Source organism: Phoxinus phoxinus, assembly GCF_949152265.1.
Source record: "Phoxinus phoxinus genome assembly, chromosome: 5".
Lineage (NCBI taxonomy): Eukaryota > Metazoa > Chordata > Actinopteri > Cypriniformes > Leuciscidae > Phoxinus > Phoxinus phoxinus.
The window spans coordinates 44449228-44476299 of NC_136880.1; the positions used below are offsets into that span (position 1 = coordinate 44449228).

General features: G+C 44.1%; 1 protein-coding gene across 2 annotated transcripts in view; it reads right to left on the reverse strand.

Moving 5' to 3' along the window:
* Positions 1-26564, reverse strand: part of LOC306998534 (GRAM domain-containing protein 2B) — a 29536-nt gene extending 2972 nt beyond the window's left edge. The window contains exons 1-11 of one of the 2 annotated variants that reach the window (XM_079612717.1): positions 26495-26564; positions 20836-20970; positions 20036-20084; positions 19888-19954; positions 19710-19813; positions 14835-14933; positions 14029-14094; positions 6830-6892; positions 3232-3313; positions 2998-3051; positions 1771-1861 (exon numbers count right to left, since the gene is read on the reverse strand). In XM_079612717.1, the coding sequence (XP_079468843.1) occupies positions 1771-1861; positions 2998-3051; positions 3232-3313; positions 6830-6892; positions 14029-14094; positions 14835-14933; positions 19710-19813; positions 19888-19954; positions 20036-20084; positions 20836-20970; positions 26495-26544 (860 nt within the window). In that variant the 5' untranslated portion in view covers positions 26545-26564. Of the gene's footprint in view, positions 1-1770; positions 1862-2997; positions 3052-3231; positions 3314-6829; positions 6893-14028; positions 14095-14834; positions 14934-19709; positions 19814-19887; positions 19955-20035; positions 20085-20835; positions 20971-21478; positions 21670-26494 lie in introns of those variants that run through there. The other variant, XM_079612718.1, reaches the window with a different exon arrangement.
* Positions 26565-27072: the final 508 nt, after the last annotated feature.

The following is a 27072-nucleotide window of genomic DNA, read 5'->3' on the forward strand; positions in this document are numbered from 1 at the left end:
GTCAGATGAAGCAGGATCTCCAGACACTCCGTATCAAAGGATAGATGTTGAGAAAGAGAATTATAAATGCAATCAAACGATTAGAGTTATGAGTGGAAGTGATAACTGTGAAGAGCTGACGACGAGACAGAGAATCGAGAATAAAAGCCGATGTAGATACACGGAGCACCAAAGCACCGCAGATCATCTTCCTATTGAATAAGATGTGACTTTTTTGCCTTGAGTTGTTTTCTTATATTGACTTGACATTTCACACGTTTTTTTTATGTTTTAGGTCCATTGCGAACGATTAAACTAACTTAACGCTGGTCCACTGATGTAAACAAGACGGCAGCCGGAAACGAAGTACCCAATCTCAGCCCTCAAGCCGGAACTTAGCATTTTCTCGTGCACAGAGCGAATTGCGCTGGTGTAAGATACGGCCCTAGTGTCCCCATCAGGAGAATAGCCTGCGCGGCGTGTTCACTGCCGCACGCAGCTCGACTACTCGAAGATCGCGGCCCTGTGCGTTCTGGCCTTCGATCGCGTCTCTGTAACGGTGTTCCTGATTCTGAATCTCGCACTGAATGATGGGTAATATGAGCGCTTGATACAATCGTGGGTTATTTTTTCCACCCAAATCCTGGGTTGAGTCTTTTTTCAGTGTTTGTGTTTCCCGGCTCCTGGGTCAGCCGTAACCCTGGGTCAGCCGTAACCCTGGGTCAGCCGTAACCCTGGGTCAGCCGTAACCCTGGGTCAGCCGTAACCCTGGGTCAGCCGTAACCCTGGGTCAGCCGTAACCCTGGGTCAGCCGTAACCCTGGGTCAGCCGTAACCCTGGGTCAGCCGTAACCCAGGGTCAGCCGTAACCCAGGGACTGAGTTATGTACCGCGGGCGTGTGTCGCCCTCTTCAGGAGAGAGCAGGGCAGCTCCGCCGAGTCTTCCGTCAAATACAGGTTCGTGTTCGTGTTATCTGATCTATAGATGAGTTATTGTGCTGTGTGTATCTGAACTGTTTGCAGAGCAGGGAGTCGTGTGGTGTGTGTGTGTGTGTGTGTGTGTGTGTGTGTGTATCTGAACTGTGTGCAGAGCAGGGAGTCGTGTGGTGTGTGTGTGTGTGTGTGTGTGTGTGTGTGTGTGTGTGTGTATCTGAACTGTGTGCAGAGCAGGGAGTCGTGTGGTGTGTGTGTGTGTGTGTATCTGAACTGTGTGCAGAGCAGGGAGTCGTGTGGTGTGTGTGTGTGTGTGTGTGTGTGTCTGAACTGTGTGCAGAGCAGGGAGTCGTGTGGTGTGTGTGTGTGTGTGTGTGTGTGTGTGCAGAGCAGGGAGTCGTGTGGTGTGTGTGTGTGTGTGTGTGTGTGTGTGTGTGCAGAGCAGGGACGTGATGTCGCGCAGCTAACGAGTGAGCGGCGATCTTATCGCGCGGTGGAAACCTCTGATGCCTTGCTTACATTTTTTGTATTTTATTAAAGAAAGATACGGAATATAAATACTTATAATGTTAAATATGTTCTCATAACTGTACACTGATAGTTTATGGACAGATTATTAAAATTATTTAAAATATACTATACTGTAAAATATGATTAAAAATAAAGCAATTCTCATGCCAGCGAGTGAGTATTTAAAAAGATTTTGAGTTAATCAGTAGACATTAATTCATGTATGAAGTAAAAAAAAAGAAAAAAAGAAGAAGCTGGTTTTATAGTACAAATGTATCAACTATGCTGGGTTAAATAAACAACCCAATCTGCTGGGTTAAAAGGTCCGGTCCTGTAGTGTACTACTCACAGGATCAGATAGAAGAGGAGGAGCTTGTTGAGCCTCTGCATGTCATTGGACAATCCGACCTTCTCTGTTACCATGGAAACCCTGGAGAGCGCTGGTTAGAGAACACATCATCACTGGCAGCAAGCAAGCATGATTGACAGTTGACAGAGCGTGCGTGTGTGTGTGTGTGGAGGTTCACCTGTGGTGTGTTGCTCTGGCGAGTCTCGGCTCGAGTCGTGTGTGTATGTGTGTGTGCACGCATGTGTGTGTGCGTGTATGTGTGTGTGCGTGTATGTGTGTGTGCGTGTATGTGTGTGTGCGTGTGTGTGTGTGTGTGTGTGTAGGTTCACCTGTGGTGTGTTGCTCTGGCGAGTCTCGGGAGTCGTGTGGTGTGTGTGTGTGTGTGTGTGTGTGTGTGTGTGTGTGTGTGTGTGTGTGTGCGTGCGTGCGTGTGTGTGCGTGTGTGTGTGTGTGTGAGTGAGAGAGAGTGTGTGTGGGGAGTCGTGTGGAGTCGTGTGGTATGTGTGTGTGTGTGTGTGTGTGTGAGTGTGTGTGTGTGTGTGTGTGTGTGTTCACCTGTGGTGTGTTGCTCTGGCGAGTCTCGGGAGTCGTGTGTGTGTGTGTGTGTTCACCTGTGGTGTGTTGCTCTGGCGAGTCTCGGGAGTCGTGTGGTGTGTGTGTGTGTGTGTGTGTGTGTGTGTGTGTTCACCTGTGGTGTGTTGCTCTGGCGAGTCTCGGGAGTCGTGTGTGTGTGTGTGTGTGTGTGTGTTCACCTGTGGTGTGTTGCTCTGGCGAGTCTCGGGAGTCGTGTGGTGTGTGTGTGTGTGTGTGTGTGTGTGTGTTCACCTGTGGTGTGTTGCTCTGGCGAGTCTCGGGAGTCGTGTGGTGTTTGTGTGTGTGGTGTGTGTGTGTGTGTGTGTGTTCACCTGTGGTGTGTTGCTCTGGCGAGTCGAGTGGTGTGTGTGTGTGTGTGTGTGTGTGTGTTCACCTGTGGTGTGTTGCTCTGGCGAGTCGAGTGGTGTGTGTGTGTGTGTGTGTGTGTGTGTGTGTGTGTGTGTGTGTGTGTGTGTGTTCACCTGTGGTGTGTTGCTCTGGCGAGTCGAGTGGTGTGTGTGTGTGTGTGTGTGTGCGTGTGTGTGTGTGTGTGTGTGTGTGTGTTCACCTGTGGTGTGTTGCTCTGGCGAGTCGAGTGGTGTGTGTGTGTGTGTGTGTGTGTGTGTGTGTGTGTGTGTGTGTGTGTGTGTTCACCTGTGGTGTGTTGCTCTGGCGAGTCGAGTGGTGTCGAGCTGCTTTGAGCTGACGCTGTGAACACAATAATCAGAGTCTTGATTCTTCATAGAACAATCCACAGATTAACTCATAGAATTATTAGATAAGTTGTGTTGGTGTAACAGCAGAGCAGTGTGTGGTGTGTGTGTGTGTGTGTGTGTGTGGTGTGTGGTGGCGCTCGAGTGAACACACACGGACACACACATGACTCACTCTGGGAGTCGGCGAGAGTCGGTTCGTTCACAGGACTCGTGTGGCTCTCGGGATTCTCCTCTAGACTCGAGTGGCTGGAGATCTGCGGAGGACAGACGCACATGAAGACTGCAGACATGATCATGAGTATAACGGCTGAAGACACAAACACTGAAGACAGAAACACTGAAGACAGAAACACTGAAGACAGAAACACTGGAGACAGAAACACTGGAGACACAAACACTGGAGACAGAAACACTGGAGACAGAAACACTGGAGACAGAAACACTGGAGACAGAAACACTGTTCGTAGGCTAACAGACAGTTTCTGTATACGGTGAATAAACATTCAATTTACAGTTTTTGGAAGTGAAAAACAACAACTCATTGTATAATTTACAGTGACGCGTCACATATGATTAGTTAGGGAAAGTTAGGCATTTCTTTGGCCAATCTGCAAAAAAATTTCTTACCAATAGCTTTTTTTACCATGTGTTCCTATAGGTGTCTAGTAACACCTCCCGATTTATCCACGGCCAAATCCTCGGGGAAGCGCCTGGAGAGGCATTCAAAGTCGGGGTGCCCAGAGGGCCTGGGTACCAAAAAAAAAAAAAAAAAAAATTTTTTCACATCTTACGATGTTGGAAAGATCCGGGAGTGGTTCTGTTACATACCTGATCTTCCTACACAGCTTCTCTGGCTGCGATACCGTATCATAATTTCTGGGTTTAGCAAACCAACTTTGCTCACCAAGCTCTGCAAGACTGACAAGCAGAGGGGGCCATGGATGTGTTCAATGACATCAGAGCCAAGAAAAGTGACATCCTCAAAGCTGGCTGCGAACTGTTCAAGCTCATATTCTGCGGAAATCCACCTGAAGATTTGCTCTCTTCACAAGCGGGCCGCAGCCGGGAGCATCAAGCCTGAGAAACCTCCGACTCCAGGAGCTGCAGCACAGCACTCTCTGCGGGCATATCTCCAGACCAGAGATAGGCCACTGCTATCAAGTCTGCTACACTAGTCAACTAGTCTCTCTCCTGTTTACTGAAGTCAGCTGAATCCGGGCCGTATCCAGATCAGATGAAGGACCTGCGCTGGGCCCATCCACACAGCATCCCTCATCAGCCCTGTGAAGGGCTCATCGACACGACAGCATCAGCACTGATCCTCAACAAACCCGTCTACACACCGACGTGATGACTCCGACCTCCAACCAGATGGAACTGGATAAATGTTCTGATCCAATCTGACTTTGCTCACTAGTTTGTGTCATAACTGACCAGTAATGCTCCTGAATCATAATCATACACTGTTCACTGATTGGCCAGAGGAGAACTGGCCACCGACTGAGCCTGGGATCTCCCAACGCTTTTTTCTCCATTCTGTCCCTGATGGAGTTTTGGTTCTTTGCCGCTGTTGCCTTGGCTGTTGGCTTGCTCAGTTGGGGACATTTAATATTCAACAATATTATTGATCTGCCTTACTTAAGGCGAGACACGGCAGGCAAAAACATCGTTTTTTTTTCACTGGTCAATTTTGAGATTTTGGGCTATTTGTCTTCAATAACATCTTCTTTCAGACTTGTGGTGAAAAAAAGTCCAAAATACACATTTAGGTCTTTATTTTACTAACTTTGTCTATTTGCGTCTGTAGATTTCTCAGAAATTCAACAAAAGTTGGCGTTCTAAATCAACGCGCTGCTCCGCGATCTCTGTGTTCTTCCTTTAATCACACACACGTCTGAAAAGCTCTCTCTCCTGTACAACGCTGTCGCATCCAAATATGGTCATTTCCTTTTAATCAGCAACCAATCGTGAAAGTACAATGGGCATTTAACTCTAAAAGCGAAATCTCATTGGCTGATGTCAATGTCTGACACCGTGATTGGTTCAGAAGCATCACGTGACGCGCTCTGACAGTTTTTGACTGTTTTTCTGCTCAGTTAAAGGCCATAAATGCTGTGTTTATAAGTTTTGATGTGATTTTGGTGGTTTGTATTGTTGTTGCTTATTATTTGATAAGATATTGTGTCAGTAAATAGTTGTTTCTACTAAAAAAGTATGAATTTTTACATTACAAATCTTTAAATGCCTTTTTCTCAAAATGAGTTTTTTGTCATTCTCCAGTGACACATCTCAGCCGATGTACACCAAACTCTCCAGTTACACACTTAGCAGTATTCTGAAGATATGTTCAGAGGGATTTGTTAATAAATCATTCCTGGCCTGATTTATGTGACATTTAATAAAAAATTATGGCGAAAATCGATTTTTTAAGGCTATGGACAGTATATTTAGATGTCCTAGGTCATGAAAGCATATATTTTCATATTATCACTGTGAAGCTGCTTTGATGCAATCTGTATTGTAAAAAGCGCTATATAAATAAAGGTGACTTGACTTGACAAAGTCCATCACTGGATGTCCTTGAGTATGGATGGAAACCAGGAGAACAAGGTTATGCACCAGTCCCTACAACAGATCCCATTGCACCGGACCACCTTCTGAAGCGTGTCAGCTGTAACTGTGCTGAGGACTGTGACACTCTCAGGTGCAGCAAGGAGTCAAGTGTGTTTCTGTGTGTGGGAACTGTCCTGGTAACTCTTGCCAGAACGTCAACCAGCCAGATGATAACAGGAGTGAGGGAGATGCAGGGGAGTCGGATGAGGTTTGGTACATTTTAAACTGATTTAGGAAGTTTTGTTTTGTAATTGTTTTAAATATTTTTATGGATTTTGTATGGATTTGGAGTAATTTTTACTCAAAACTAATGGCTGGGATATATTCAGCACCCCTAAAAACCCATAGTTAGACATCTCAAAAGCTAATATTGGTAAAAAAAAAAACACCAATTTTTTTTTTTTTTTTGGTACCCAGGCCCTCTGTGTGTCTCCCGACTTTGATGGCCTCTCCAGGCGCTTCCCCGAGGATTTGGCCGTGGATAAATCGGGAGGTGTTACTAGACACCTATAGGAACACATGGTAAAAAAAGCTATTGGTAAGAATTTTTTTTGCAGATTGGCCAAAGAAATGCCTAACTTTCCCTAACTATGATGTATTTTTGCTGAAATAACAGTTTTTCTTCATAGTTTTCCTTCGTTTTTGTCTAATCAGTTATGTACATTAAGGTTTTATGTTACATTTAATGTTGTTAAATTAATATTTTTAGCATATTTAAATGTCATGTGTGTTATCATGATGGTGTTTAGTGTTTAGTGTGTGTGTGTGTGTGCAGCTTCTCTATATTAATAGTAACTTTCTTGAGGAAAACCCGCTTGCGATGAGCTTTGATTGATCATGTGACTCTCATCTCCGCTGTGATTGGTGGTTATCAGTGTATTATAATGGTATAAAACAGATATTAGTCCTTCAACAGGTCGGTAAATTAACATTATATTAGATAATAAAATATATTTTTTACTGTAAATTTAAATTAAGTCTATAAAACCTAAAATGTTGCTACCGTATTTTTTACGGTAAATTTCTGGCAAACACAGCTGCCGTTTTTTTTACCGTAATTTACCGGATTGTTTTTTACCGTGTTATTAAACGTGTAAACCGGGTAATGAGACATGCATGATAACACAGGAGTCAGAGTCGTTCAGAGTCACTCTTACTCTGTCAAAGTCTGTCACATCAGGAGTGTTTTCAGCGGAGGACTTCCTGCTGCCGACCTCCGTCTGCGAGCAAACACAGCTTTAGATCAACACACGACCTCACACACACACGACCTCACACACACGACCTCACACACACCACCTCACACACACACACGACCTTACACACACCACCTCACACACACCACCTCACACACACCACCTCACACACACGACCTTACACACACCACCTCACACACACCACCTCACACACACCACCTCACACACACCACCTCACACACACCACCTCACACACACGACCTTACACACACACACGACCTTACACACACGACCTCACACACGACCTCACACACACCACCTCACACACACGACCTTACACACACACACGACCTTACACACACGACCTCACACACGACCTCACACACACCACCTCACACACACGACCTTACACACACACACGACCTTACACACACGACCTCACACACGACCTCACACACACCACCTCACACACACGACCTTACACACACCACCTTACACACACCACCTTACACACACCACCTCACACACACCACCTCACACACACGACCTCACACACACACGACCTCACACACACGACCTTACACACACAACCTCACACACACACGACCTCACACACACGACCGTACACACACACGACCTCACACACACACGACCTTACACACACGACCTTACACACACGACCTCACACACGACCTCACACACACGACCTTACACACACGACCTTACACACACGACCTCACACACACGACCTTACACACACACGACCTTACACACACGACCTTACACACACGACCTTACACACACGACCTCACACACACGACCTTACACACACGACCTCACACACACGCCCTTACACACACACGACCTCACACACACACGACCTTACACACACGACCTTACACACACGACCTCACACACACGACCTCACACACACACGACCTCACACACACGACCTTACACACACAACCTCACACACACACGACCTCACACACACGACCGTACACACACACGACCTCACACACACACGACCTTACACACACGACCTTACACACACGACCTCACACACGACCTCACACACACGACCTTACACACACGACCTCACACACACGACCTTACACACACGACCTCACACACACGCCCTTACACACACACGACCTTACACACACGACCTTACACACACGACCTTACACACACGACCTCACACACACGACCTTACACACACGACCTCACACACACGCCCTTACACACACACGACCTCACACACACACGACCTTACACACACGACCTTACACACACGACCTCACACACACGACCTTACACACACGACCTTACACACACGACCTTACACACAACCTCACACACACGACCTTACACACACGACCTTACACACACGACCTTACACACACGACCTTACACACACAACCTTACACACACGACCTTACACACAACCTCACACACAACCTCACACACACGACCTTACACACACGACCTTACACACACGACCTTACACACACAACCTTACACACACGACCTCACACACAACCTCACACACACGACCTTACACACACGACCTTACACACACGACCTTACACACACGACCTTACACACACGACCTTACACACACGACCTTACACACACGACCTTAGACACAACCTTACACACACGACCTTACACACACGACCTTACACACACGACCTTACACACACGACCTTACACACACGACCTTACACACACGACCTTACACACACGACCTTACACACACACGACCTTACACACACGACCTTACACACACACGACCTTACACACACGACCTTACACACACGACCTTACACACAACCTCACACACACGACCTCACACACACGACCTTACACACACGACCTGACACACACAACCTTACACACACGACCTTACACACACGACCTTACACACACACGACCTTACACACACAACCTTACACACGCGACCTTACACGACCTTACACACACGACCTTACACACACGACCTTACACACATGACCTTACACACACGACCTTACACACACGACCTTACACACACGACCTTACACACACGACCTTACACACACGACCTTACACACACGACCTTACGCACACGACCTCACGCACACGACCTCACGCACACGACCTCACGCACACGACCTTACACACACGACCTTACACACACGACCTTACACACACGACCTCACACACACGACCTCACACACACGACCTTACACACACGACCTTACACACACGACCTTACACACACGACCTTACACACACGACCTTACACACACGACCTTACACACACGACCTCACACACACGACCTCACACACACGACCTTACACACACGACCTTACACACACGACCTTACACACACGACCTTACACACACGACCTTACGCACACGACCTTACGCACACGACCTCACACACACGACCTTACACACACGACCTTACACACACGACCTTACACACACGACCTTACACACACGACCTTACACACACGATCTTACACACACGACCTTACACACACGACCTTACACACAGGACCTTACACACTCGACCGTACACACACGACCTCACACACAACCTTACACACACGACCTCACACACACGACCTCACACACACGACCTTACACACACGACCTTACACACACGACCTTACACACACGACCTTACACACACGACCTTACGCACACGACCTTACGCACACGACCTTACGCACACGACCTTACGCACACGACCTCACACACACGACCTTACACACACGACCTTACACACACGACCTTACACACACGACCTTACACACACGACCTTACACACACGACCTTACACACACGATCTTACACACACGACCTTACACACACGACCTTACACACAGGACCTTACACACTCGACCGTACACACACGACCTCACACACACGACCTTACACACACGACCTTACACACACGACCTTACACACACAACCTTACACACACGACCTCACACACAACCTCACACACACAACCTCACACACACCTGTAGACGAGCAGAGCGCAAGTGGAAAAATGACAGGCTCCAAATATCTTTTGAAATAGTAAGAGATTCATTATCCAAATTCCAGAAGGCAGTGAAAGTAGCAAAATCCAGGTATTTCACAGAACTTATTAATAGAAATTATAATAGGCCAAAAACTCTTTTTACTGTTTTTAACACTGTTGTTAATCCACCTGTCTCTGAGTACCCTGCTGTCTCAAAAACAATGTGTGATGATTTTCTTAATTTTTTTATAAATAAGATTAATGATATCAGATTGGGGATATCTCCCCCTGCTGGTGATCCATCCATCCACTCTGTTTGTACTGCAGAGTTCAGTCGGCTTGAACCTATTTCTTTTATTCAACTTCAAGGAATAGTGTGCCAGTTAAAGCCATCAGACTCCTCCATTGATGTTATGCCTCCATATTTCCTGAAAAAAGTTTTTGATACAGTGGGTCCCTACCTTGTGACTATGATAAACCGATGTATTGAAACTAGTATGGTACCAGATGTGTTAAAACATGCCACAGTCCGCCCTTTGCTTAAAAGACCGAATCTAGACCCTACTGTTTTAGATAATTATAGGCCTATTTCTAATTTGTCTTTTATTACAAAGATCCTAGAGAAAATAGTTCTTCAACAATTGCAGAGTTTCTTAGATGAAAATAAGATATTTGAGATCTTTCAATCAGGTTTTAGAAAACATCACTCGACAGAGACTGCACTTTTGAGGGTTTTAAATGACATCCTACTAACTGGCGACTCTGGGGACTATGCTGTGCTTGTGCTCCTAGACTTGAGTGCTGCTTTTGATACAGTGGACCACGCTGTCCTTCTTACTCGCTTGGAGCACTGTGTTGGTGTAAAAGGAAGTGCTCTTGAATGGTTTAAATCATACCTTTCAAATAGAAGTTTTAAAGTCCATATGGGTGAACATTCATCTGAGGCAGCCCCTCTATCATGTGGTGTTCCTCAGGGCTCCATCTTAGCTCCTATTCTTTTTACATTATATATGCTCCCATTGGGTTCTATTTTTAGGAAGCATGGTCTGTCGTTTCACTGCTACGCAGATGATACTCAAATTTATTTGCCATTAAATAAGAGTTTGAATGGTCTGGAGGCACTTATGACCTGTTTGTCTGATGTTAAGGCCTGGTTGTCTTTAAATTTTCTTAATTTTAATGAGAGTAAAACTGAAATAATAGTTTTTGGTCCTTCAGATTCTCTTAGTACACCAAAAATAAACTTGGGTGAGTTTTCCCCATCTGTTAAGCCTTGGGTAAAAAATCTTGGGGTTGTCATTGATGATGGGCTGAAATTTGACAAACACATAAATACAGTGGTCAAATCATGCTTCTTTCAGCTTCGACTACTAGCCAAAGTAAAACCAATTCTGTCAAGAAATAATTTTGGAAAATTAATTCATGCTTTTATTACTTCTAGATTGGATTACTGTAACTCACTTTATGTTGGGATCAGCCAGTTAGCTTTATCCCGGTTGCAGAGAGTGCAAAATGCAGCTGCAAGACTTTTAACCAGTACTAAAAAACGGGACCACATTAAGCCAGTTCTACGTTCTTTGCACTGGCTACCTGTATGTTATCGAGTGAATTTTAAAATTCTTCTTTTGGTGTTTAAATCTTTAAATGGTCTTGCCCCTCCCTACCTCTCGGACTTATTAACTGAATATCGTCCAGTTCTGTCTCTCCGGTCGTCCAACCAGAGATTGTTATGTGTGCCGAAGTCGAAGCTGAGATGCAGAGGTGATCGCGCTTTTTCAGTAGCTGCCCCCAGACTGTGGAATGCTCTGCCTCTCTGTATTCGTTATGCATCATCACTGTCTATTTTTAAATCTATGCTAAAAACTCATTTGTTTAATTTGGCATATAATCAATGATGAAGTTGTATTGTATTTTTTGTTTTTATGTATTGTTTTTAATTATACTGTATTACCTTGCTCTGTTTTTCATTGTGCAGCACATTGGACAACTTAGGTTGTAATTAATAGTGCTATATAAATAAAATTGACATTGACATTGACATTGACATTGACACACGACCTTACACACACGACCTCACACACACACGACCTTACACACACGACCTCACACACAACCTCACACACACGACCTCACACACACACGACCTTACACACACGACCTTACACACACGACCTTACACACACGACCTTACACACACACGACCTTACACACACGACCTCACACACAACCTCACACACACGACCTCACACACACGACCTCACACACACGACCTCACACACGACCTCACACACACGACCTTACACACACGACTTTACACACACGACCTCACACACACGACCTTACACACACGACCTCACACACACACGACCTTACACACACGACCTCACACACAACCTCACACACACGACCTCACACACACACGACCTTACACACACGACCTTACACACACGACCTTACACACACGACCTTACACACACACGACCTTACACACACACGACCTCACACACACACGACCTCACACACGACCTCACACACACGACCTCACACACACGACCTCACACACGACCTCACACACACGACCTTACACACACGACTTTACACACACGACCTCACACACACGACCTCACACACACAACCTCACACACACGACCTCACACACAACCTCACACACAACCTCACACACACGACCTTACACACACGACCTTACACACACGACCTTACACACACGACCTTACACACACGACTTTACACACACGACCTCACACACACGACCTCACACACACGACCTTACACACACGACCTTACACACAACCTCACACACAACCTCACACACACGACCTTACACACACGACCTTACACACACGACCTTACACACACAACCTTACACACACGACCTCACACACAACCTCACACACACGACCTTACACACACGACCTTACACACACGACCTTACACACACGACCTTACACACACGACCTTACACACACGACCTTACACACACGACCTTAGACACAACCTTACACACACGACCTTACACACACGACCTTACACACACGACCTTACACACACGACCTTACACACACGACCTTACACACACGACCTTACACACACGACCTTACACACACGACCTTACACACACACGACCTTACACACACGACCTTACACACACGACCTTACACACACGACCTTACACACACGACCTCACACACAACCTCACACACACGACCTCACACACACGACCTTACACACACGACCTTACGCACACGACCTTACGCACACGACCTCACACACACGACCTCACACACACAACCTCACACACACGACCTCACACACACGACCTTACACACACAACCTTACACACACGACCTTACACACACGACCTTACACACACACGACCTTACACACACGACCTTACACACAACCTCACACACACGACCTCACACACACGACCTTACACACACGACCTTACACACGCGACCTTACACACGCGACCTTACACGACCTTACACACACGACCTTACACACACGACCTTACACACATGACCTTACACACACGACCTTACACACACGACCTTACACACACGACCTTACGCACACGACCTTACGCACACGACCTCACGCACACGACCTCACGCACACGACCTCACGCACACGACCTTACACACACGACCTTACACACACGACCTTACACACACGACCTCACACACACGACCTCACACACACGACCTTACACACACGACCTTACACACACGACCTTACACACACGACCTTACACACACGACCTTACACACACGACCTTACACACACGACCTCACACACACGACCTTACACACACGACCTCACACACACGACCTCACACACACGACCTTACACACACGACCTTACACACACGACCTTACACACACGACCTTACGCACACGACCTTACGCACACGACCTCACACACACGACCTCACACACACGACCTTACACACACGACCTTACACACACGACCTTACACACACGACCTTACACACACGACCTTACACACACGACCTTACACACACGACCTTACACACAGGACCTTACACACTCGACCTTACACACACGACCTTACACACACAACCTTTAACCCCATGAGCAGAAGAAGCGGAGCTCGAACCTGCGGGCAGAGCGACTGGAGCAGCCGGAAGCAGGACTCTCGGTTCCTCAGCGACCCGAACAGATACTGGAACACACACACACACACACACACACACACACACACACACACACACACACACACACACACGCATTACAAACGTTTTAAGTCGGTAAGATTCTATAAGTCTCTTCTGTTCACCAAGGCTGCATTTATTTGATTAAAAATACAACAAATAAGTAATATTGCAATGTTATTAAAATCTAAAACAGCAGTTTTCTGTGTGAATATATAGCAGTGAAAGACATTAATTAAGGTTTTAAAAGATTCTATTTTAAGTAAATGTTGTTTTGAACTTTCTATTCATCATCAAAGATTCCAAACAGAATTGTACGCTGTTCAACACTGATAATAATCATAAGTGTTTATTGATCATCATATTACACTGATATCTGGAGGATCATGTGACACTGAAGACTGGAGTACTGATGATAAATGCAGCTTTGATCACAGGAATACATTACATTTGAAAATAAATTAAAATAGAAAATAGTTATTTAAATTGTCCTAAACGTTGACTGGTAGGCCTAGTGTGTATTTTACAAAATAATTTGGACCGAATTGCTATAAAATCAAAGCCGTGTGTCTAGCCAGGTCGTGTCCAAATGTAAAGTTAATATCACACAAACTGAGCCGCTAAGAGTTGAGTCCAGTGTCCGTCAGTCTGCGATCGCCTTCAGCTTTTGGCCAGCTCAGAACATTTAACTTAATATTCAGCAATATTAGGCCTATATATTATTATAGATCTGCTGCATTGAGGGATCTACCTTGTGTCCGTCGTCGGTGAGGACAGCGACCGCGTTGGGGACGATCTTAGCGGTGTGTTTCTTCTTTATAATCAGAACACTGGAGACGTGGATCATCACCTGCAGACACACACACACACACACACACACACACACACACACACACACACACACACACACACACACACCACACACACCACACACACACACCACACACACACACACCACACACACACACCACACACACACACACACACACACACACACACACACACACACACACACACACACACACACACACACACCACACACACACACACACACACACACACACACACACACACACACACACCACACACACACACACACACACACCACACACACACACACACCACACACACACACACACACTCATCATCCGAACACGACTGAACGCTCTCTCAATCTTATAAACAAACGTTCAGAGAACATTGAAAAGTAACGGTCCGCGATGTTTGATGTGTTTAAAGGGCCCGTGTGTAAGAATTATCATGCATTAATCGCTTTTGTCATGTGTGAACCGCTTCTAGCGAAACTTCAACAGCGAGAGCTTCTTCCGGTTGCGTGAATGAAAGCCTGCAGACTGATGCTAGTGTGTGTAGTTTTCATGAGCTCATCTGTCGTCAGATCTCTGATCGATGCTTTCTCATGTTCTGTGTGAGTATCAGTTCAGTCTCGAGTCACGAGTGCTTCTGCAGTTCACCGACCGGCCACCGGTGGCGCTATAAGGCTTTATCAATTATACATACAGTCCCTTTAACGTTCGCATAACCAAGAAAAAGACTTAAAAACTGGACGTTTCAGAAAACATTCACAAATAATGTTTTCATACCATTCCTAGAATATGTTTTTGTTTGTCTTGTACAGCCGGATCTCATGAAAGTGCGTCTATAGCACGAACTGTATTTATCGTGCAATTTATACGCAAAACAACAGTTTTACGTGCATATGATACACACTTTATAGCGTGTAATGTGCACGTACTCCACACCAATCCGCTCTACCCAAGGGGTTTACAGCTTAGACATACATAATAAAGGCTAGATGTCTCGTCCACGCTGCTGGCCAATGGAGGTCGACGTCCGCACACGGCGGCCATCTTGCCACAGTCACTCGCTCACTCGTAACATTGTGTTTTAATGGTGCATGTACTTTTTAAATAACCATAACTTAATTAATTTTCTACCGATTTCCAAACGGGTTGGTTTGTTATAAACGTCAGAGATGTAGTTATGACACTGCATACTTATGAATTATTATAATATTATATATTTCAACAGAATTATAGCCACGTTAATAACGTTTGTAAGAAACCCAACCGTTTGTGAATCCGTCCAGATTTCAGCGAGATAAGAGTATTTGTGTTCGTGCAGATCATCACCGTACATCAGGAACCACAGAGCCGCCAGAACGCTTGCCTGTGACAAGATGGCCGCCGGTGATGCCGTTCGAGACTCCGCCGTAAGACTTCTAGCCTTTATTATGTATATATGGTTTACAGTGCGAATCATATGCACGCAAAAACTACTGTTTGCGTATAAATTGCACGATAAATAAAAAGTGAAACGCCCTTTCCTGAGATCTGCAGTGTTCTTCATTAGCGTTAGGCGTTCGGGATCTACAGTGTTCTTCATTAGCGTTAGGCGTTCGAGATCTGCAGTGTTCTTCATTAGCGTTAGGCGTTCGGGATCTGCAGTGTTCTTCATTAGCGTTAGGCGTTCGGGATCTGCAGTGTTCTTCATTAGCGTTAGGCGTTCGGGATCTGCAGTGTTCTTCATTAGCGTTAGGCGTTCGAGATCGGCAGTGTTCTTCATTAGCGTTAGGCGTTCGGGATCTACAGTGTTCTTCATTAGCGTTAGGCGTTCGGGATCTGCAGTGTTCTTCATTAGCGTTAGGCGTTCGGGATCTGCAGTGTTCTTCATTAGCGTTAGGCGTTCGAGATCGGCAGTGTTCTTCATTAGCGTTAGGCGTTCGGGATCTACAGTGTTCTTCATTAGCGTTAGGCGTTCGGGATCTGCAGTGTTCTTCATTAGCGTTAGGCGTTCAGGATCTACAGTGTTCTTCATTAGCGTTCGGGATCTGCAGTGTTCTTCATTAGCGTTAGGCGTTCGGGATCTGCAGTGTTCTTCATTAGCGTTAGGCGTTCGGGATCTGCAGTGTTCTTCATTAGCGTTAGACGTTCGGGATCTGCAGTGTTCTTAATTAGCGTTAGGCGTTCGGGATCTGCAGTGTTCATTAGCGTTAGGCGTTCGGGATCTGCAGTGTTCTTCATTAGCGTTAGGCGTTCGGGATCTGCAGTGTTCTTCATTAGCGTTAGGCGTTCGGGATCTGCAGTGTTCTTCATTAGCGTTAGGCGTTCAGGATCTAGTGTTCTTCATTAGCGTTAGGCGTTCGGGATCTGCAGTGTTCTTCATTAGCGTTAGGCGTTCAGGATCTGCAGTGTTCTTCATTAGCGTTAGGCGTTCGGGATCTGCAGTGTTCTTAATTAGCGTTAGGCGTTCGGGATCTAGTGTTCTTCATTAGCGTTAGGCGTTCAGGATCTGCAGTGTTCTTAATTAGCGTTAGGCGTTCAGGATCTGCAGTGTTCTTCATTAGCGTTAGGCGTTCAGGATCTGCAGTGTTCTTAATTAGCGTTAGGCGTTCGGGATCTAGTGTTCTTAATTAGCGTTAGGCGTTCGGGATCTGCAGTGTTCTTCATTAGCGTTAGGCGTTCAGGATCTGCAGTGTTCTTCATTAGCGTTAGGCGTTCGGGATCTGCAGTGTTCTTCATTAGCGTTAGGCGTTCGGGATCTGCAGTGTTCTTAATTAGCGTTAGGCGTTCGGGATCTAGTGTTCTTAATTAGCGTTAGGCGTTCGGGATCTGCAGTGTTCTTCATTAGCGTTAGGCGTTCAGGATCTGCAGTGTTCTTCATTAGCGTTAGGCGTTCGGGATCTGCAGTGTTCTTAATTAGCGTTAGGCGTTCGGGATCTAGTGTTCTTAATTAGCGTTAGGCGTTCGGGATCTGCAGTGTTCTTCATTAGCGTTAGGCGTTCGGGATCTGCAGTGTTCTTCATTAGCGTTAGGCGTTCGGGATCTGCAGTGTTCTTAATTAGCGTTAGGCGTTCGGGATCTGCAGTGTTCTTCATTAGCGTTAGGCGTTCGGGATCTGCAGTGTTCTTCATTAGCGTTAGGCGTTCGGGATCTGCAGTGTTCTTCATTAGCGTTAGGCGTTCGGGATCTGCAGTGTTCTTCATTAGCGTTAGGCGTTCGGGATCTGCAGTGTTCTTCATTAGCGTTAGGCGTTCGGGATCTGCAGTGTTCTTCATTAGCGTTAGACGTTCGGGATCTGCAGTGTTCTTAATTAGCGTTAGGCGTTCGGGATCTGCAGTGTTCTTCATTAGCGTTAGGCGTTCAGGATCTACAGTGTTCTTCATTAGCGTTAGGCGTTCGGGATCTGCAGTGTTCTTCATTAGCGTTAGGCGTTCGGGATCTGCAGTGTTCTTCATTAGCGTTAGGCGTTCGGGATCTGCAGTGTTCTTCATTAGCGTTAGGCGTTCGGGATCTGCAGTGTTCTTAATTAGCGTTAGGCGTTCGGGATCTGCAGTGTTCTTCATTAGCGTTAGGCGTTCAGGATCTACAGTGTTCTTCATTAGCGTTAGGCGTTCGGGATCTACAGTGTTCTTCATTAGCGTTAGGCGTTCGGGATCTGCAGTGTTCTTCATTAGCGTTAGGCGTTCGGGATCTGCAGTGTTCTTCATTAGCGTTAGGCGTTCGGGATCTGCAGTGTTCTTCATTAGCGTTAGGCGTTCGGGATCTGCAGTGTTCTTCATTAGCGTTACTGTACATTCAACACCGCGGCCGGCGAGAGCGGCAAAATTCGCTCTCGCCGCCCTGCCATCGACGCCGTGAGATTCGGCGATTCTCTGACGCTATGACGTAGATTTTAGAATGCGTGATTTTTTTTAAACTTTATTTAAAGGAGCCGCAAAGCAAATAAGAACTGAACATAAATCAGTATCCTATTTTGTGCATACTGGCTACATGTAGGGTAAAAGTTAACCTATTAAAATCTTTTAAATGTGAAAGTAACAAAACACCAACCATTTCAGACACCTTTTTCCATTCGTCGTTCTTTTTATTAATGCCCCTGTATGTAAACAGGGACACGTCGTACAATAACGGGAAACCCGCAACAGAAATAATTAACTTTTCCTCCATTTTGCTTAGGAACTAATGTGGTCGGAACCAAGTTTACAGTATTGTGTTCTCTGATATCCTCTCAGGCGGAGGACTTCTACATTACGATTGGTTGCCGCTGGTTGCCGCCGAACCGCGTCATAGCTTATTACCATAAAGTTGACTTGATTTCAACTCTTCTCGCCGCTCTCGCCGTACTAGACGCGCCGCTCTCGCCGGAGCTCGCCGCCGGCTCTTATTGAAAATGAATGGCTTCCGGCCAATTTGACACTCTCGCCGCCGGCGGTGTGAACGCACAGTTAGGCGTACGGGATCTGCAGTGTTCTTCATTAGCGTTAGGCGTTCGGGATCTGCAGTGTTCTTCATTAGCGTTAGGCGTTCGGGATCTGCAGTGTTCTTCATTAGCGTTAGGCGTTCGGGATCTAGTGTTCTTCATTAGCGTTAGGCGTTCGGGATCTGCAGTGTTCTTCATTAGCGTTAGGCGTTCGGGATCTGCAGTGTTCTTCATTAGCGTTAGGCGTTCGGGATCTGCAGTGTTCTTCATTAGCGTTAGGCGTTCGGGATCTAGTGTTCTTCATTAGCGTTAGGCGTTCGGGATCTAGTGTTCTTCATTAGCGTTAGGCGTTCGGGATCTGCAGTGTTCTTCATTAGCGTTAGGCGTTCAGGGCTAGCATGCTCACCTTGGTGTCCTTGAGCAGCACCGAGGAGTGGAAGCAGATGTGCTGGCGGGACACGTACATCTTACCGTGGTAGATCAGCTCCTTATGCAGCGCACAGGTGAACACTGCAACACACGCACATCAGCTCGACACACACTCACGCACCACTGAAGAAGACGAGCGTTTTCCGGAGGCTCACCGTGTTGTAGATCCTCCGGGATCTCCGGGAAGAGCTTGTGGAAGGTCTTGCTGTGGGTCTGGAAGCTCTGAGAGAACAGAAGTGGAAGACAGTCGTGTGCGAGCGCTCACGGACCGTGAAGAGAGAGAGGGATGAAGGATAAACTCACGCTGTGAACGCCGGATCTGGTCAAACCCTCCTCCTCGATCACCGCGGATCTGGCGGACAGGAGAGCGGGATCATAATCACCGTCACATGATGAAGATTAAGACATCTAAACTAATGTAGATATCAGAGTTCACAGCAGAACTACAGCGTTACCGACACACACAGTTTCCTCGGGTGTTCCTCAAGGCTCATGTCTGGGTCCGCTTTTATTCTGTATTTGCTGTATAGGCATAGTCAGGATCGGAAGTGCTGACCCGAGTTAGCCAAACGTTACCCCCTGACCGCTTAGCCACTGATGCTAACACCCAAGCAGGGACCCTGGTGTCATTTTGGGTTCAGGGCTGAGATGTGCTAACAGCTAACAGCTAACAGAAAGCTAAGCTTGAGAAATGTACAGTTTTTGGACAGTAAGAAACCGTACATGGACATTCCCACAGTTCCCTGCGTCACATTTGATGTATTTTTTCTTGTATGTTTTTCTTCATAGTTTTCCTTTGTTTTTGTCAGATCAGTTTCGCAGGGATTATGTTACAGTTAATGTTGTTAAATTAATGTTTATTGCATATTTTCATGTGTGTGTTATCATGATGGTGTTTAGTGTGTGTGTGTTCACCTGTGTGTGTGTGTTCACCTATCTGTGTGTGTGTGTGTTCACCTGTGTGTGTGTGTGTGTGTGCGTGTTCATCTGTGTGTGTGTGTGTGTGTGTGTGTGTGTGTGTGTGTGTGTGAGCGTGCGTGCGTGCGTGTGTGTGTGCGTGTGCGTGCGTGTGCGTGTGCGTGTGTGTGTGTGTGTGTGTTCACCTGCGTGTGGCGCTGCTGTGCTCCAGGATCTCTGGTTGTGTGTCGTCTGGATTCTGGAAGCTTCTGTTCTCTGAAGATCTTCTCAACATGCTGTACTTGGGCTTGACTGAGACTGCACTGATCTCCAGCGGATATCTGGAGCACACACACACACACACACACACACACACACACACACACACACACACACACACACAAGAGTGCATGCCTGTCACACGGTTAAAATGAAAGTAAAATGCTGGAAACACGTTCACATTTGTTTAAAGACGATATCTGGATTCTGTGAAAACGACTTTATACAGCAGAAACCTCACTTAATGTGAATCAAACAATCAACAGAAACCCTTTCATATCATTTACAAGGCAATAATTTCAGATGATGATGTCTGGATGTTGTTAAAAGTGACATTTTTATTTTTTTTCAGATTTTTATGCATTTGCACCAGACTATTTCCGTTCAGTCATTAAACTATTAATATTCCTAATGGCATACAAATAGTGTAGTTTGTTATTGTTTCTGAATTATGAATTCAGAGGCTTTAAATAAATTCATAATGTTTCCATCTGATTTTACAAAGCAAAGCTTGACAGATGAGCAAGAGCTGTACTTCAGAAGCCAAAGTTGATCATAACTCATATTTACCATCAGAGATGTCACAGTGGCGGCGCAGAAGGAACGAGTTCAAGAGCCGGAGCAGGACAGCTTTAACCAGAAGTACATAACCTCTTTATGTTTCTAAAGCTTGCAAACATCATGTCTCAGATTCTGTCTCCAGAGAAACTCCCAGACAACATCAGCTCGACACACTCGAGCTTCTCTAAAGACTGCAGACACCGACACTCGCTGAACTGGTTTCTGCTGGGATCCAGTCTAATGCGCCTCAATGGAAACTCGATTAACACGCCTGCGTTCACTCATGCTGACACCAGCACAATCACACACAACTCCTTTAAGATCTGAATATTAATGTTTACAATCATTTACATAATCATAAAATCTGTTCGATGGTAAAAATAGGCTACATGTGGTACATGATTATGAATAGGTATGAAGATACTAATTAGTTTAAATCTTAATGTTTGTTTAATTGTCACTAGTAAAACTCTTCAGCAAATGATCAGTGAAGAAGCTGTAGATTCAGATCATTCAGAACATCATCCTCAGAAGGTCACGATTATATGATGAGCTTGTTCTGGGATTTGAGCCTCTTAGTAAAATAATAGTAGCAGCACTTCCGGTGCTCTGGCCCTAATAATAATAATAATAAACACCAAATGCACCCGATTCATGGAAAACAAAATGGTGTTGTTCCTCAAATCGTCAACTTTGACCTAAAAAATCAACGTGTGAATTCCCGAATGCGGAACTGCTGCCAGCGACACTGAACTATTGGCCTAATGTGGAGTGTGTGAAGGTGAACTGTAGCCCGAGGGCTTGACTTTTTCTGTGGTAATCATTTCACTGTGATAAAAATGCTCACAGACTGGTTGAGTTTGTATAGGCGCTCGTTCTTCTGTCTGTGTAAAGCACTTTCAGTTACTGCAATAGTGTCTATATACGTATTTAAACACATGCCATTGGAATAATTAACATTTTTTATGTTTGTGAAAGTCTCTTCTGCTCACAGGCTGCATTTATTTGCTAATAATACAGTTAAAAACAGTGACATAATATTATAATTTAAAAGAAATGCAAAGTTCTGTCATGAAACTCTAGATGGCACAGCCTGCTTGCAGTTACGTCACTCTCAGCTGATTGGTTCCCACTGTATCGGCAGCCAATGAGCTCGCTGCTCAACTTTCAAATACTTAGCTATCGTTTGCAGTAGCAGTTGCAGTGCTTTCAGAAACCCTCCACCTTCCCCAGCTCCACCTGTATAGATCTGCTACGGGGTCATTCATATATGCTTGTGCAGTAGCAGCATGTCTTGTTTGCTCACAGTAGCGTGTCATGTATGTATTGGCAGTAGCAAGTTTCGTACTTTATCAACAGCAGCAGCAGCAATTATCAATACTCAATACTCAATACTCAAAGCGCTTCTATGTAAAGCAGAGTGCAGAGAAAAGCACTATATAAATGTAATTAATTATTATTATTAATCAACGACAGCAGCAGCAGCACAATTTATAATGAACAGCAGCAATAATCAATAACAGCAGCAGCAGAATATATAATCAACAGCAGCAGCAGAATATATAATCAACAGCAGCAGCAGAATATATAATCAACAGCAACAGCAGCAGAATATATAATCAACAGCAGCAGCAGAATATATAATCAACAGCAGCAGCAGAATGTATAATCAACAGCAGCAGCAGAATATATAATCAACAGCAACAGCAGCAGAATATATAATCAACAGCAGCAGCAGAATATATAATCAACAGCAGCAGCAGAATGTATAATCAACAGAAGCAGAATATATAATCAACAGCAGCAGAATATATAATCAACAGCATCAGCAGAATATATAATCAACAGCAGCAGCAGAATATATAATCAGCAGCAGCAGCGGAATATATAATCAGCAGCAGCAGCAGAATAAATAATCAACAGCAGCAGCAGAATATATAATCAACAGCAGCAGCGGAATATATAATCAGCAGCAGCAGCAGAATCTATAATAATCATCAGCAGCAGAATATATAATAATCAGCAGCAGCAGAATCTATAATCAGCAGCAGAATATATAATAATCAGCAGCAGCAGAATATATAATCAGCAGCAGAATATATAATAATCAGCAGCAGCAGAATCTATAATCATCAGCAGCAGAATCTATTATCAGCAAAAGCAGAATCTATAATCAGCAGCAGCAGAATATATAATAATCAGCAGCAGCAGAATATATAATAATCAGCAGCAGCAGAATATATAATAATCAGCAGCAGCAGAATATATACTAATCAGCAGCAGCAGCAGAATATATAATAATCAGCAGCAGCAGAATATATAATAATAATAATAATAATCAGCAGCAGAATATATACTAATCAACAGCAGCAGAATATATAATAATCAGCAGCAGCAGAATATATAATCAGCAGCAGCAGCAGAATCTATAATCATCATCAGCAGCAGAATATATAATAATCAGCAGCAGCAGAATATATAATAATCAGCAGCAGCAGAATATATAATAATCATCAGCAGCAGAATATATAATAATCAGCAGCAGCAGCAGAATCTATAATCATCAGCAGCAGCAGAATATATAATAATCAGCAGCAGCAGAATATATAATAATCAGCAGCAGCAGAATATATAATAATCAGCAGCAGCAGAATATATAATCATCAGCAGCAGAATCTATAATCAGCAGCAGATTATATAATAATCAGCAGCAGAATCTATAATCAGCAGCAAAATATATAATCAGCAGCAGCAGAATATATAATAATAATCAGCAGCAGAATATATAATCAGCAGCAGCAGAATCTATAATCAGCAGCAGAATACATTATAATCAGCAGCAGCAGAATATATAATCAGCAGCAGCAGAATATATAATCAGCAGCAGAATATATAATAATCAGCAGCAGCAGAATATATAATCAGCAGCAGAATATATAATAATCAGCAGCAGCAGAATCTATAATCAGCAGCAGAATATATAATAATCAGCAGCAGCAGAATATATAATCAGCAGCAGAATATATAATAATCAGCAGCAGCAGAATCTATAATCAGCAGCAGAATATATAATCAGCAGCAGCAGAATCTATAATCAGCAGCAGAATATATAATAATAATCAGCAGCAGAATCTATAATCAGCAGCAGAATATATAATAATCAGCAGCAGAATCTATAATCAGCAGCAGAATATATAATCAGCAGCAGCAGAATATATAATAATCAGCAGCAGCAGAATCTATAATCAGCAGCAGCAGAATCTATAATCAGCAGCAGAATATATAATAATCAGCAGCAGCAGAATCTATAATCAGCAGCAGCAGAATCTATAATCAGCAGCAGAATCTATAATAATCAGCAGCAGCAGAATCTATAATCAGCAGCAGAATATATAATAATCAGCAGCAGCAGAATCTATAATCAGCAGCAGAATATATAATAATCAGCAGCAGCAGAATCTATAATCAGCAGCAGAATATATAATAATCAGCAGCAGCAGAATCTATAATCAGCAGCAGCAGAATCTATAATCAGCAGCAGAATCTATAATCAGCAGCAGAATCTATAATAATCAGCAGCAGCAGAATCTATAATCAGCAGCAGCAGAATCTATAATCAGCAGCAGAATCTATAATCAGCAGCAGCAGAATCTATAATCAGCAGCAGAATCTATAATAATCAGCAGCAGCAGAATCTATAATCAGCAGCAGAATCTATAATAATCAGCAGCAGCAGAATCTATAATCAGCAGCAGCAGAATCTATAATCAGCAGCAGAATCTATAATAATCAGCAGCAGCAGAATCTATAATCAGCAGCAGCAGAATCTATAATCAGCAGCAGAATCTATAATCAGCAGCAGCAGCAATAACAGCAGATTAGCAGATCTATTCCACATTAACAGTCATATTCATTACCATGCCAAACAAACACTCTGAGAGTTGTCATGACAGAACTGATAACACGAAGTACAACACATTTCTCCCAAACAATTGTTGTTTAGCATAGTAGATTATATATAATACATAATATTATAATAGGTACCCTTTAGTTTCAACATTTCTTCCCTAAAGTTTGCATATTGTTCCCTTATACCTACATCCGTACTGGTACTCTATTATTATGAAAGAGTGCGCTGTGAATCTGCTGTTCTTTCTCTGTAAACTGCGGGCTGCATATCTAAAGCAAGTGCTTTTGTATGTGACTATATTGTAAAATGTAATTTATTCCTGGGTTATTCCTAGCTGAATTTTCAGCATTTTTCTGCATAAATATTCTGTAATGTAATGTCTTTACTGTGACTTTTGAACAATTTAATGCAGCCTTGATAAAGGAAAATATTAATTTCTTTGAAAAAAATTACTGTCCCTAAACTTTTGAATAGTACAGTAAATACAGTGTATATATTTATTCATATACAGTATATTTATTCTTATACAGTATGTATATATACAGTATGTGTGTGTGTAAGTGTGTGTGTGTGCATATATATATATATATATACAGTATATTTATTCATATACAATATGTATATATATATATACATATATATGTGTGTGTGTGTGTGTGTGTGTGTGTGTGTGTGTGTGTGTGTGTGTGTGTGTGTGTGTGTGTGTGTGTGTGTGTGTGTGTGTGTGTGTGTGTGTGTGTGTATAAAACAAAGAACACAGTTGAAAGGTTCTCTCAAAGTTACGAACAAACTTTCTTCCAGTAACGTTAAAAGAATATTTGTTCAAAGTCATCTGGTCTTTAATAATGTTCTCAAAACATTAGCACAAAAATGTTATTCTTGAAACATTGTTATTACTTGTTCAGAGAGCATTCAAAGGTAACATTCCCATAATGTTTGCACAATTTAAATAAAATCAAAAGGAATATTTTCTTAACATTTATATAACCAAGAAAAAGGTTTAGTGTTATTATGTTAGAGGAACAATCCAGAAGATTAGAAGATTTGCCCTCTGTGAGAGTCCCTGTATACACTCATCTAAACACAAACACAAACACAAACACAAACACACTCACCCTGAGCTGTCCAGAGAAAATCTCCTGCTTGCTTTCTTACTTCCCATCATGCCGAGACTCAGACGTGTTATGGTTATCGACCTGCAGATCTGTGCATTATATCAGTCAGATCTCACTGCAGATAGTAGCTGTGACCACGCCCACCTGACACAGAGCCACGCCCACCGACCAGAGCCACGCCCACACGAAACAGAGCCACGCCCACCCGAAACAGAGCCACGCCCACCAACTGTCAAGTCAAGTCATCTTCATTTATACAGCGCTTTAACAATATTCACAGCAGCTTTACATAAAGTTAGTTTTGATTGATTCACTTCCGTTGTAAAGATCATTAGTGATTAACTTAGGGGCCGCTAACACGACACCGTTCTAACAGAAAACAGAAACTTTAATGTGTTTTGGCCGTTCATTCACACACACCAGTGTCTGGAGCTCGAGAACACACACTCTGAAACAGGATCCAAGTGCAAGTTTTTTAATGTTTTGAAAAACATTATCATCTCCTTTTAAACTTCAAAAATGTCAATCTGTGAGACGCTGACGGTGCACATGCGTATCACGTGTTTAGTCTATAGGTG